Source organism: Bombyx mori, chromosome 6 (genome assembly GCF_030269925.1).
Source record: "Bombyx mori chromosome 6, ASM3026992v2".
Taxonomy (NCBI): domain Eukaryota; kingdom Metazoa; phylum Arthropoda; class Insecta; order Lepidoptera; family Bombycidae; genus Bombyx; species Bombyx mori.
The window spans coordinates 856,805-872,164 of record NC_085112.1 but is presented as its reverse complement, the minus strand read 5'-3'; the positions used below and the strand labels follow the sequence as shown (position 1 = coordinate 872,164).

The 15,360-nt window shown below is 40.5% G+C and overlaps 3 protein-coding genes across 11 annotated transcripts in view; all 3 read right to left on the bottom strand.

The window, feature by feature from the left end:
* The window catches only part of LOC101739641 (uncharacterized), a 33,489-nt gene extending 18,160 nt beyond the window's left edge, over nt 1-15,329 (bottom strand). For 4 of the 9 annotated variants that reach the window (XM_021348276.3, XM_038011634.2, XM_038011633.2 and 1 more), the window contains exons 1-2: nt 13,519-13,797; nt 3,121-3,201 (exon numbers count right to left, since the gene is read on the bottom strand). In XM_021348276.3, coding sequence (XP_021203951.2) covers nt 3,121-3,201; nt 13,519-13,667 — 230 coding nt within the window. In that variant the 5' untranslated portion in view covers nt 13,668-13,797. Of the gene's footprint in view, nt 1-3,120; nt 3,202-13,518; nt 13,798-15,201 lie in introns of those variants that run through there. The other 5 variants (XM_038011636.2, XM_038011637.2, XM_038011641.2 and 2 more) reach the window with 3 other exon arrangements.
* Nucleotides 1-15,360, bottom strand: part of LOC101740450 (uncharacterized) — a 960,210-nt gene that overhangs the window by 768,014 nt on the left and 176,836 nt on the right. The gene's annotated exons all lie outside the window — the stretch shown is intronic.
* The window catches only part of SPARC (secreted protein, acidic, cysteine-rich (osteonectin)), a 148,179-nt gene that overhangs the window by 47,674 nt on the left and 85,145 nt on the right, over nt 1-15,360 (bottom strand). The gene's annotated exons all lie outside the window — the stretch shown is intronic.

Below are 15,360 nucleotides of genomic sequence, written 5' to 3'. Positions count from 1 at the left end.
CGTCCACCTTAGTATGCCAAAGGAATATGTTAACATAGGCATGACCCAACCATTAAACGCTCGGATTTTGTTTCCGCCTGATAAATGGCTTTTTAAGACCTTTATAAGACGACCAAAAAACCGATCTCGAAACGATTGTTTCATATCTGCGTCAACAATATTCAGCACTTCAAACATACCAAGGTACTTGTAAGTTTCCGATTCACAAAGAGACTTGAGGACCACACTATGGTTAAGTAGTAAGCAATCTGAGCTTACAACTTTACCTCTCTGTACATCTATGAACGCACATTTATCAACACCAAATTCCATCCCAATGGCTTTACTAAAACTGTCGGTTATTTTTAGTAAACTCATTAAGTCTGGTTTTTTGGAAGCAAATAATTTGAGATCATCCATGAACAAGAGATGTGATATAGCCTCAGCTCCTCTGCGAAGTCGGTAGCCTAGCGTTGAATCTTTAAGTAATGTACTTAAAGGATTAAGCGCCAAACAAAACCACAAAGGACTCAGACTGTCGCCCTGAAAGATACCCCGCTTAGTCGATCAAGAAGAGACTGGTCCAACAGCCTAAGCCGCTGAATAGCCCTCACCTGATCTGACAGTCGTTGTGTCGAAACATTCACGGTCGGGCACAATGTCTGAAACACAGAGAACATTTTTGAGCGATACGCAGAAAGGTTGGTTTCTCCCTCCGTAGCCTCATAGTACGCTCGCATGACATTCATATTTATATTTTCGTTCCAACGCATGCGAGAGCGCACTACACCACTGGTAGCGGGGACCGTAGACGGGGCATTTCGCCTCGTTGATCCCAAGCGTGCCAATGGTGGGCGGCCCCGGCGCACAGGTCTTGGCGGCGCAGGGGACGGCTGTGTTTCGTCGCTGGATAAATTTTCAATTCTCGTCGGACTTGGAGAGCCATCCGACGAACACGACGGAATACATGGTGATGTTCTTCGTGCGCCACAGGTCACCTGTCTACACTGTCGACTTGGATTTTTCCTTAATGCAGTTGTCGTCGACATGGACGTGTCACATTGCAGTTTTCTTTAAATTCTTTATTTTCGTTTTTGCATCCAACTTTACACTTTCTCTTTTTGTTTTTATCATTTTTTAAATTTAATTATTTGTATTTTTGCTATAAATATTTGTAAAAATTTAGGTAAAATTAAATAAATTTGAATTTTGCAATTTTTGACACGTCTGTTGTTGTAGACGGTTTTATTATTATTATTATTATAGTATTATAATCGAGTACCTACGTAAAATTTATTCAATACTCAATTTTCTTGGTTCACGCCTCCGTATACTGGGTGTTAGGAGACCGCTTCCGAAAACGAAGACAGACGATAGTTAGTACTAATGACACACACATAGGTTGTGACACATAGGTTGATGTCAACACTGGCAACGTTGACCCGTATCTACTTAAAAAACCTTCTTTTTTTTAAATACACCTTCGAACTTTGTGGAGAGTGCCTAATGGTAGCCAGTGGCTTGGCTGTGCTCCTGGTGTTGTGACGGTAACCAATCACCATCAGGTAGGACATATACTCATCTGCGTATAAGAGCAATAAGAAAAAAGCAACTGACTTCGAGATTTTCGATTAACTTAAAAAATTGCACACGCATCCAGCCCTGATGACAAGACTGATAATTTTAAACATCTAATAATTTGAATCCTTCGCTCTAATAACATCGATAGGATAAAAATTAATTAAAATACATAATCTATACTAATATATAAATCTACAGTGGTTTTTACGGATGATCCGTTATAACTACTGAACCATGCATCCGATTGACTTGTAACTTGGTATCCGTGTAGAAAATACATGTACTTAATGAATAGGCTCATATAAAGAATATTTATATGAGTGTTGGACTCCCTAATAAAATAAATAAATAAATAATAATGTTAATTTTAAATGCGCAGCGAAGCGGGCGAGTACAGCTAGTATATTATAATTTTGAATAAAACTTGGTACACACCCGTACCAAACTATCCGTGTCTTTACCGTACCAAACTTTGATTAAACTTCAATAGGGGATGTATGTACTGGCCTTAGTACGAGGTATCGGTCTCACAGGAGTAGGATGATGTAACACATCCAAATACAAAGATTTTGACTTGATGCCACTAGGGAAATCGCACGCGTCTTGTTCACATACATCTGCTAAATTGAGGCCAGAATGTTTTACACACATTAAAAAAACATAATATAAAGATGTTAATATTAACTTGAGCGACTATACCTACACATGTGCACTGCTTAAATCATCTTAGCCTTTAGAACAAAAGTACCAATTCGCCTACGACCCGGCCGGACTTGTCTTAATCCATAATGTGCCAGAAAATACCATCAAAATGAAGCTATGCCACGCATTATCATTCGAAATGGAGCGTTGCATACCAGAGTTTGCAAATGACAACGTTGTCTATAAAAGACGTGATCTCCCTAGTTTTCAAGTAGTAAATAATAGACACCAACAATTTTCAGATAAAGTAAATCCAGTCCCGATATTTCTATAAAGTTCATTTTACGGCTGTTATTCAGGTCCGCCACGTGACGGCACGCTGTTCGAACCAGTGTGCTTAGTGCGAGTTTTTTAACGTTATCGATAGCGTAAAAGTTAACTCAAATTTGTATCGAGCTGGACAGTTTGCCTACGTTTGCCGCTAGGGTCGCTGTTCCAACTGTATACAAGTTCGAGTTAACTTTTACGCTATCGAGAACGTTAAAAAACTCGCACTGAGCACACAAAACTTTAGTGAGGGCCCTAGTTATACGATTGCGATAGGTGTAATTTCATGATTATTATCAAATCAAACAAGACATCTGCTGCTGACGAAAAGCACGTTTCTTTAGTTCCATACAAGAAACAGCCCGATTAGGAGACTCAAGATCATAAATCAATTATCAACGAGCCTAAGCTTCGTAATTTTCTACTTAATCGTATCAGAAACGAGATCCAAATGATTAGAATACCAAAACACATGGATATAGCTTAAGGATTAGCTAGTAAGCCCCCCTATGTACCCCAGAAGGAGGGTATACGGCTTTTCTGCAGTCACGGGTATTATCTACTTCCAACATTAATAAAATTGATACTTACTTTAAACCATTACTGTATTCGATCTTTTCAGAATGCACAACTATGACTTCCTTCTTAGACGACGCCTTGGCAGATTCACGACTGTAAACAATTTTTTTTTTTTAATAAATGATACGGCGTAAACAACTCCAAGAACTTGAGGACCTCCTAGTATTAAGCAGTACCGAAGTGAATGTCGCTATATTCGCCTTGAAATTTAATAAATAATCTCGATTGTATTTTATAACGGCTAGCTTGTCTTTCAAGCCTCAACGAAAGTTTGCTTCGCGGCAAAAGAGGAAATTTGTTGGTACTTAAGCTCACAATATGCCCAACACCAGTAAATTCCGTAATATCGATTTTGAAGTGTTACCGATTTCGGAATCACTAGCACAGCATACCGACTTCGTTTTCGCGAACGATGCAAACGATTCCACGTCACTAGTCGTCGTAAATGGAGCACAGAGACTTGCTCGGTTCAACGACACTAGAATTCCACTCTTGTGTTTTTCGAACAATAGATTTCTTTAACCTCTTTCCCGTGTCCACTGAAATTCAACTTCATACGAAGAACTAGGTATCAAATTACAAAACTTCTTAAGCAAGGTTTTTTTTTAATTACAAATATTTTTAAACAGTTGAATATTTTAATTAAATATTGGTTAAGTTTTTCTTGAGATAGACAATTATTATCAAATACTCGGCCGACCTCATGTTCAATATTAAAGTCTATCATTCCAAATGAGAATCGGCTCTAAATAGACGCTTTTTAATATATGAAGCCGCCGTCGCCTGAAACATGTCTTGTCGGACCCCTCGACCCAATCTCGGAGCTTTTAGGCCCCTAGAGCACCGGTCACCGTCCTCGTCGAACTCATCCGTTACGACGAAGTGTTCGACGAGCGAACTAGCCCATAAACACAACCCACTGATTTTCTTGCCGGACTCTTCTCAGTGGATTGGAAACCCAACAAATTGGTATGAAACCTTTTTATTGTTGTGGTTGTGATGGCTTTTGACATTACATTTGAATTTGAATTATGGAATGTCTTAGTTTTGTAATTCTCTTTTCATCCGTGCTATTGTACGCGATTTATAAAATTGTAAAAATACCTATACAAATTTTATACGTGCAATCCTCGCGAGTTTATCAAATTCCTTGCCCATCCTAATCATACAGTCCACTACAGATCGCGACTCCGATTCGGCTAGTGTTAGCAAATTCTCTTAGGCTGAGCCCGTAAGCTCACCTACCCGTCCGGGCGTAGCTGGATACCTCTAGGATACCCGCGAATAGGTAAGGGGAAAAAAAACACAATTTTAGGAATAGTTATGGAGTTATCAACAGAGAGGTACACATAATTGAAAATATTTATAAAGGAACGCAAAAATTGAGATCACTGCACAACAAATGGTTGGCCGAGTCCTCGATCCCCATTGTATTAAATACCTACTTACCTTTTTCTATGACATAAATGCTGCATTTTTAAGGTAATCCAACTGTAAATAAGTGCTTAACAACGTAAATCAAATGCTAAAGCTACGTAGCACCGCTTGATGCATTGTTGCAGGTCACGCGGTCGGAAGCACGTCGCCTCCCTCGCCAGTACCGGGTACACGCGAACCAATAATTTGAATACTTCGAGCGTACCGTAATGAAGGTACGGAAACGAAAAAATAGGACGCTGCAAATGATACAAGTTGCTGGCGAGAGTGTCTGCACAACTTGCGCATGAAATGTTTTAAACTTTAGCGATTATATGCGTTTCGGTTTGAAGGGTGGGCAGCCGTTGTACTGTACAAATTGAGACTTTAGAACTCATGTCTCAAGGTGTGTGGCAGCATTTACGTTGTAGATGTCTATGGGCTCCAGTAAGCAGTTAACGTCAGGTTAAGGTGGGCCGTGAGCTCTTCCACCATCTAAGCGATAAATAAAAAGCACATGAGGCCTATCTCAGGAACCTTCCTTCACGAACCTTACGAACCGGAACGTATGACTGCTCCGCGACAGAAATACGGAAACTGGCGGTAGATGAAAAAAATACAACTTCTGAAATGGCTAAATCGGATAACACAATTTCGTCTACAAACAACTCAATTCGTCTATTGTTATCAAACAATTGCGATTACGTAAAGGGCGTATTGTAGTCGAGGCAATTGCGTTTAAAAGGGCCCTGGGTCAACAAAGTAGCCCTAATTAAATTAAAGGCGAGTTAAGGCGGTGTTTGATCGTTCGCATGTAACATTACACGCAAAAGCTGTATCAAAGTCTGCGGGAGGCTTTTCAATCAGCATGCGTTGGAGGGCGATAATAGGTTAGATTAGATTGCGAGCTCACAGAATCTATATATTAATACGTGAAGCAAAAACTTTGTATCCCTTTTTACGAAATTTACGCGGAAGGAGGAGTATGAAACTTTCCACACTTATAGAGAATATAGAGAAGAAGTGGACAATGCTCATATTTTTTTAAAATAATGCATAAAAGATACATTAAATCAATAAAGAAAACATGACACACACTACATACCATGTATTTGACGCACACACGCATGCATACTATTTATTGTCAAACTTTTGTTCTTTTTTTTTTATTGCTTAGATGGGTGGACGAGCTCACAGCCCACCTGATGTTAAGTGGTTACTGGAGCTCATAGACATCTACAACGTAGACGCGCCACCCACCTTGAGATACAAGTTCTAAGGTCTCAGTATAGTTACAACGGCTGCCCCACCCTTCAAACCGAAACGCATTACTGCTTCACGGCAGAAATAAGCAGGGCGGTGGTACCTATCCGCGCGGACTCACAAGTGGTCCTACCACCAGTAATTACGCAAATTATAATTTTGCGGGTTTGATTTTTATTACACGATGTTATTCCTTCACCTTCCTTCCTTACTGGTGGTAGGACCTCTTGTGAGTCCGCGCGGGTGGGTACCACCACCCTGCCTATTTCTGCCGTGAAGCAGTAATGCGTTTCGGTTTGAAGGGTGGGGCAGCCGTTGTAACTATACTTGAGACCTTAGAACTTGTATCTCAAGGTGGGTGGCGCATTTACGTTGGATGTCTATGGGCTCCAGTAACCACTTAACATCAGGTGGGCTATGAGCTCGTCCACCCATCCAAGCAATAAAAAAAAAAAATACCTCTGTTCTTGACCTCTGTTGTCAAATTGAGATTAAATATTGTTTGTCTTTGTTAATATTTTTATAGTGTAGTCTTGGCGAAATTTGTGATTATAGAAGTATAAAATACAATGATAATAGTGTACAAACTTACAATTCCAATTAATTAATTATAGTCGAATTTCGACTACTGCGGGACCTGGACCTCTAGTACCTATTTAAAACGAAAAGTATTTATGCTTGGCCGATGCAAAACTAGTTTTAGTTCAGGTCAAAGAAATGCGTATTAGTACCGATTCTGTTTTAGTAGTTCCTTGGAAACCGATTATTCGTGCCATCTATAAAGTCTAAAATTTTAGCTTTTAATAATGCTACCTACGTTAGCTTAAAGACAAGAATTTAAGGACAAGAACAAAAAAACCTATTTATAGAATGATGCTAACAAAGTTAAGTGTTGAGACGATAGATAAAATCGGAATTCAATTACTAATAAAAATGTCTAAAATCTAGATTAAATCTTGAGTTATTTCATTCTGAACGCGACGTAATACCATTTCAAATTGTATAGACTTCAAGGGCTGCGCTACTTATCAATGGATTTGGCGGGCTTCATCCGATTTTGCCGTCTGCTCGCTACTGATATTAATACGGATATTATTAACTCAATGGCGTGGCTATAGGCATTGTAATAACCGCCATAGAACTTGTAACAATATTGATATGACAGAGACATTTTACGTGTGACGGATATTTATTACTTTGGCAAACAATTTTGTTGACTACGAAGCTGATAGCCTTGAGAGGCTATTTCAGCGGAACGTTAACTAGTAGGTGAGCTCATGGAGCTCAAACCTAACGACGTTGCTATCACGAACCCTAGCAAGAGCCGTGCTTCGTAGAATCTACCACCGGATCGGAAACGCGACCCACTGAGAAGATGCGGCGAGAAACTCAGTGGGCTGTGTCTGAGTGTTAATTTACTCGTCGAGCCCTTCGTCGCAAGCGACGGGTTCGACGAGAACGGTGACCGGTGCTTGAGGTACCTAAAAGCACCGTTAGTGGACCAGGAGGATCCGAAATGACGTCTTTGGGGCGACGTCGACTGCTTTCCATTCTTTCCGCGGGATCGGGAATGTACGAAGCTATAATAGACATGACCGAAATCATAAAAATGCACTGCCGTTGTGGGTGGTCATAATGTATTCACTCTATTAATATAATTGTTGTTAAAGTTAATAAATCCCTCATCTTAAAGGAGGTCATCTTAATTGGTTAACCAGTCATTCTGTAGTCGCTCAAATCTAAACACAACCCTCATTCAAGTCTTGAAGTGTTTATTTACACGGGTAGAGTTTCTGGAACACGAACAATACGTATTTTGTTATATGAGAGCTCTTTGTAAAAGCCGTCAACATTACTGTTACTGTGAACTTGTATTGATCGAGCGATTATTAGAAAGACCTTACGAGACGACACTCACCTACGCAACGACTGTCAAACTGTCAACACTAGACTGTGTCTTCCATATTATTCCTTACCAATATTTAACATACAGCCAACTTGCACAAGACCATAAAGCTCGTTTATCTTCGTATTTAGTAAATAAGTATATCAATAATTACAAAAAAAAGAAAAAAAAAAGGTTGTCTGTAAAGTCGTTTTACGGACGATAGTTTTACGTGATGACGTTCTTAACAGAACTATTCAAGCTGCTAGCTCTGACGTCACGCAAGAGAGATAAATGTATCACAAGCCAACGCTTGGACCGATCGTGCCTTTCTATCGCTTGTTCCGTGCTCTCGCTTGCACGCTCAGGCTCGGGCGGAACGTGACACTTTTTCCTACGTGCAACCGATATTCATCGATCTGTATGACGTTATCACGTAAAAAATCGTTTTTCCTTTTCTCTGAATCTTAATAATGAATTTGTATTAAGTGTTCAAAATCTATATATATAAAAATGAATTGCTGTTCGTTAGTCTCGCTGAAACTCAAGAACGGCTGGACCGATTTGGCTAATTTTGGTCTTGAATTATTTGTGGAAGTCCAGAGAAGGTTTAAAAGGTAAATAAATTCGAAAATTTTGTTTTTCCTTCGATGTGTCCCCCGTTGGACGGATTCCTTTTGTTTGTTTTAAGTTTGAATTATAAAAAAGTTTAGGTATTTTATTTATCGATTGAGGCACTACGAAGTCTGCTGGGTCAGCTAGTTAATGAATAAAAAACATAAAAACACTTCTTTAAGTTCTCCAGTAATACCGCTAGCCTAAATCTATAGATCGGTCACGTGTACCGGACACGGTGGGATCCTGCACCGGTTCCCGGTCGTGCGCGGTGTTCCACAGGGTTCGGTGCTCGGCCCCCTTTTGTGGAATATCGGGTATGACTGGGTGCTGAGAGGTGCCCTCCTCCCAGGCCTGAGCGTAATCTGTTACGCGGACGACACGTTGGTCGTGGCCCGGGGGGGGGAGTTTTGCTGAGTCTGCCCGTCTTGCTACGGCTGGGGTGGCGCATGTCGTCGACAAAATTAGGAGATTGAGCCTCGACGTGGCGCTCAGTAAATCCGAGGCCATGTGGTTCCACAGGCCCCGGAGTGCCACCTGTCGATGCCCATATCGTGGTTGGAGGCGTCCGTGTCGGGGTCGGGGTGCAGTTGAAGTACCTCGGCCTCATTCTGGATAGTCGTTGGACCTTCCGTGCTCACTTTCAGAACCTGGTCCCTCGTTTGTTGGGGGTGGCCGGCGCGTTAAGCCGGCTTCTGCCCAACGTCGGGGGGCCTGACCAGGTGACGCGCCGTCTCTATACGGGGGTGGTGCGATCAATGGCCCTATACGGGGCGCCCATGTGGGGCCAGTCCCTGGCCGTGGGGGTGGCGAAGCTGCTGCAACGGCCGCAACGCACCATCGCGGTCAGGGTCATCCGTGGTTATCGCACCATCACCTTTGAGGCGGCGTGTGTACTGGCTGGGACGCCGCCTTGGGTTCTGGAAGCGAAGGCGCTCGCCGCTGACTATAAGTAGCGGGCTGACCTTCGTGCCCGGAGCATGGCGCGTCCCAGCCCCAGTGTGGTCAGAGCGTGGAGGGCCCAATCTCGGCGGTCCGTGCTGGAGTCATGGTCCAGACGGCTGGCTGATCCTTCGGCTGGTCGTAGGACCGTCGAGGCGATTCGCCCGGTCCTTGTGGATTGGGTGAATCGTGACAGAGGACGCCTCACTTTCCGGCTCACGCAGGTGCTCACTGGGCATGGTTGTTTCGGTGAGTTCCTGTCCGGCGTCCCGAGGGGGAGGGTGATGGGAGAGATGTGCTCCGCACTAAACGCTTCACTTTCCCCCCTTTGCCTTGTCATGAGTTTTGTCTCATGCGAGGTTTGGACGTTGGTTATTGAGCGACAGGAGGTTTTAGTCAGTTCGACTCTGACATACCCCGCCCAGTATGCCCAGAAAAGGGCGGAAGTCCGGCGATTTCCTCCTGACCGAAAAAAAAAGAAGCCTAAATCTATATATTAATACGTGAAGCAAAAACTTTGTATCCCTTTTTACGAAAATTGCGCGGACAGAGAAGTATGAAATTTTCCACACTTATAGAAAATATAGAGAAGAAGTGCACAATGCTAATATTTTTTTTAAATTAATCAATAAAGAAAACATCACACTACATACCATGTATTTGACGCACACACGCATGCATACTATTTATTGTCAAACTTTTGTTCTTGACGTCTGTGGTCAAATTGAGAATATATTAAATATTGTTTGTCTTTATTAATATTTTTTTATAGTGTAGTTTTTTTTTTTTTTCCACTGGAGAAAATCGCCGGATCCCCACCCGCGCGGCAGGTGGGAGTTGTACCTCACTAAAAACTACTGCCGCTCACAACCGGCGCCCTACCTCGGACCGGGCCGGAGCCCAGTCGGGGCTATTGAGACGGCGGGACAGGGTTGACGCAGAGTACATTACATGCATCCCACCGTCCCACGGACGCCGGACTGGCGGCCGCCAGCGATACGACCACCGGTTCCCTCGTTCAGCGGGCCGAGAGCCCGCCTTGATGGCGCCGCGTTACACCTTCCCCCAGAGCGGTCGGGGGAACGCGGTCTACCATCACCCGGCTTCCTACTGCGGGTGAGCGTGCAAAGCACGCCACCCCACGTCTGGGTCTCTCCCCGCACAAAACGGGTGGGACCCCTAGCTCTTAGGGGGCCAGGTCACGGATACGACCCCGGTCCCGACCCCCTGCTCGGCGGCGGCGGGTTTCTGCGTAGTGAGGAGAGCTTTGTCTCACTCGCCCCGCCGCCTCCTTCCGCGAGATGGTGCACTCGGTAGCCTTGGCGAAATGTTGTCATTATAGAAGTATAAAATACAATCATAATAGTGCACAAACTTACAATTCCAATTAATTATAGTCGAATTTCGACTAATGCGGGAGGACCTCTAGTTATATTAAAATTGAGTCGTCTATTATCAAAGGCGGCAATCTGACTTTTGGACAATGATTGGTAAATCAGAAAAACGAATTATTGACTTTGTATTCCATTGGCAGTCACAAAACTCTTCGGAACGACATCTTAGATAAATAACAGGTTAACTATTAACCTTTATTTAATGCAGGTTTTGAACCGTATTCTTTGAAGGAGACGATTATATTCAAATAAATCTGTATTGACATATCAATAAAATTTTTTTGTCCAAATGTACAGATTGCCGTCTTTGATAATAGACGACTCAATTTATCTATTCAAAACCTTCTGAGCTGTTTCATTACGTCAATATCCGACAGTGCGATGCAGCCTTGTAGACAGCGTGGCGTCAAATTACATAGTGATTTATAAATATACTATTTACTTATGTAAGCTGCAGTTTTTCTTCATAGGCAATCTTTATTCAAGGCTTTTGTTTCCTTGAACTTTACCGCTATAAACAGAATATTTCTTTCCAAGACTCGTGCATTTCATAATAAAATTAAAAAAAAAAAAAAAATGTTTGATCTCGAATCATTACGATATCATAAAATTTCTGGCATTGTCTAAAATGTGTATGTAGTATCAATCAGTCCATCAAGAAAATTTAAAATAAATTATACAAAATTTTAACAAAAAAGAAATTCAATTTCAAAACGAAATAAAATGAGAATATTATCAATATAGTCGAAGTCAAATATGCATTACTTTTAGGATAACTAAAAAAGTCAAATCAAACAGTTTTGATAAACTTTCAAATAAATAAATAAATCATCAACCTAGAGACTAAAAAGAAGAAAATTTCCTGAAATAGAACGCATACAGTCGAACTGAGAACCTCCTTTTTTTCAGTACGGTTAAAACAACTACATGGGTAGGTTTTAACTGTGCTTCAGTTGTAACTATCACCCAAAATAAATCCAATTTTAGTTAATGAAGTTTTAAGTTAACCGCCAGTTCAATTAGTCTCCAAATTACACGCCTCCAGCCTCCAGCAGACACGGTTCTCCCACCTGACCTTTTCAGGGAATATCATCAACTTTGTTAATGAAGCTCGCCCGCAGGGTTACAGCGCTCCTACACGGTAATAATTTTTAAATTGAATCACGTAGAGGAAAGAGACTAAAACGAAAATAATTCTTACTTCAACACACAAATTGTATCTTATAACTTTAAACGAGCAATTGTTGTATATTCATATCTTTATAATCTGAATCTCGGAATCAGCTCCAACGATTTTCATAAAATTTAGTATACAGGGGATTTCGGAGGCGATAAATAGATCTAGCTACGATTTATTTTCAGAAAATGTTGTTTTATTCGTGTTTTCAATTAATAAACTCTTCCCGACATCTATTGGCGAATAATAATACTATTTTCCTTAATTGAGGGCAACTAACCGCTTTAAAGACACAACAAGATGGCGTTATCAAAAAAAAGCCGAGCAATGCTCAGTCATCATCTAGTTAATGTTATATCATGTCTGTGACCCAACGATACATCATACGGATTCCTGATGCAAGCAGTATCACGGATTCGATATTAGTTTATGTTAAGTGAGGTTTTTTATCACGCCCACGACCCAGATAAATAGTTACCGGAGCCGATAAACTTCTCGAAATATGAACGACGCTTCCCATCTTGAATAGACACGGTGGCTTCGCGAAACCTGCATGCACATCAGATCGTAATGCAAGATTGGTTCGCGGTTAAAATAGTCGAATCGGTAATAAAACCTCACACCACACTTCTAGTAAGAGAATTAAGGAGGACATGAATTTTATTCGATGACGAAACAATACGATTTATGATGGGAAAGTAGTAGAATAGATAGTAATGAAATAAATAAAAAATAAATTAATTAATACACGCGAATGCTTTCAAATAGCCGATGGACTTTTGTTTATTCATTGTTGTATCGTTATTTGTGGCAAAACGAAAAATCGGCTAAACAATTTTATCACATATGTAGGTATATAGCATACCTATGTGTGTAAAAATACACGCGAACATAGCAGCTGCACTATTCCCATTCAAGTCAATTATTTAATAGGGTTCTCTATGAATTTACTATTGACATCATGCACGGTCGACAAATTATTCATCACTATGAATTATCGACCTATGCTTTCTGTTTAAAACAGCTTCTAATTTGAAAATACCAAAATTGTATTTTTGAATATGTTATTAATAATATATATTATTTATTATTAAAAGTTATTTGCAAATTAAAATATGCATTTTTAGGTTAAGTAAATAAAATTGTCATACATAAAACATGACAAAAATAATACAGAATTGATATGTAAATATTAGTCTCTTTTTATGAATTTATATTTATGTGTGTACCTATAACTACACAGATTTAAAACACGCAGAGTTCGAGTTATTGCTGCCTGTTTTATATTTTCTGCATTATTTAAAAACTAGAGCTAATATATGTTATTATTTCATCAAAATTGTATTAAATTGTAGCATATGAAATTCTTTTTTTTTTTAACATATTATTTAATACGGAAACATGACAAAAAAAGCATTTAAATATAAAGCTTTCTTCGAATAATCGAAACCTTTTCAACGAATCACTTAATTACGAATTAATAGAAAACCTTTTTCTTTTCTTTTAATTCTTTAAACAATCTTGGTATTGCGCGTCAAAACGCCACGCGTACTGATCGTCATCAAAACAAAACGGATTTCCACTATTGATTGTTAAAGCAACAGTTTGTCACAAAAAAAATAAACCCGTTAATATCGGTACGGGCTTCAGACGTATGTACATTGCTACTCAACTACGTACAGCTAAAATGAAAGAATTTTTTATATTTATAGACTTACTTGAACGACGACTCAGAATATACGCGCTGGGAAACCGCGGGACGTACGATACGAGTTGCAAACTCGAGTCCCCACTGGTTACTCCACGCTATATTAAAAGGTACCGCCTGAAGCGTGTACTGCGCAGGTCCTAATATTATTCCTCCCATTGGAGATCAGGACCCCAATTTTTATCATTACTCCGTTAACCTCAAGATATCAGTGACCTCAAGATGTAGAATTAACTTTTTTTCTAATGAGGCCCGAGTTTACAAAAGGTAAATTTTGACACCGCTGCCTTCAACAATTTTCCTAAGCGGCGAATACCCCGATCTACCAATTGTTTTGAACTGACAAGTTAACGATAAAATTAATAAATTTCGCGTACCTAACTATAAGTTCAAAACATTTTCATGTACGCCTGTTATATTGTTTACGGTTTCAATAAAATAAACATTCAATGTTCATTTGAAGACCCGCAGTGCATTGGTATCGAGCGATGACACTGTGTTGGTATTTGAACACAGCAGGCAGGTAACAATTTTTGTCATTAGACACGCATTTAAGAATAATTCACGAATGACTTCCATGAATTCCGGTGGTAGGTTCAACGAAGCAGTGCTCTTGCTAGGGTTAGTGTCAGCAATTCTCTCGAGTTGAGACCGGAAGCTCACCTACCCGTCCGAGCGTAGTCGAAATACCCCGTTAGCTGGTAGCTATTAGGTAGGGAAAAAAGCAGAATAACTTCCACGATTAAGGAATAACATCGTGTAACAAAAATCAATCCCGCAAAAGTTCTAATTATTGGAGGTAGGACGTCATGTGACCCCGCACGGGTAGATATCATCACCCTGCGGCGTGCCGTGATAGTAATGCGTTTCGGTTTGAACCGTGGTATAGCCGTTGTATTTGTGGGCTGTGAGCTCGTTCATAAAACTACGTAATAAAAAAGAATACCCTTGCGGAGTTACAGGACACGCCACCAGTTTTATCGCTTTGATTTTTACAACATCATTGTACTTATTCCTTCATGGTGGAAGTCATTTGTAAACATGTTTTTTACATGCCAGAGATTTTGACACAGACAGTTGCATCGTTTGATGACGAATTCTATGACTATTACCCATCCCATAAGCTCCGAGGTATTAAAATTCAAATTTAAACAACTTTTAATTTTTTATGACATTTTAGTGCTACATTGATCACTCGTTATCATGCGTAAGTTTTTAAAACAAAAAATTCATTCAACAAATTCTTCTTCTCAGTCGTGTCACTCTTGACAGAGTGGTCGTGATCGTCATGTAGTGTTGGAAGGGGCAGACTTGATGCGTCTCACGATGTCGCGCCATCTCTCCCTGCTCGAGGCCATTCTACTGCACTCATTTAGGGGACCTCCCACTGCAGTTTAATTTGGTCGTTCCACCGCATTGGTGGCCTCCCGCGTGGTCTTGTACCATCAACGCTTCCCTGTACAACGAATACTACGCTCGGACGGGTAGGTGAGCTTCCGGGCTCAACTCGAGAGAATTACTATCACTAGCCCTTTGATTATATACACGTCTAGCCCTAGCAAGAGCACTGTTTCGTTGAATCTACCACCGGAATTCATGGAAGTCATTCGTCAATATTTCTTAAGTGCATGTCTAATGACAAATACAAATAAATAATTTATTTACAATATTAGATGCATGATAAGGTACTAACAGATTAGACTGATTTTTTGCACTGAGCACCATTTTTTCTTAGTTTATCACTGAAAATTTGGAACTTTGAAAAAAACCTTTCCACTCGTTAATTTCAAGTGACAATTTCTCTAAAAGTGACAGTATTTTTTCATAACCAAGGCAGTTTGATGTATGTAAA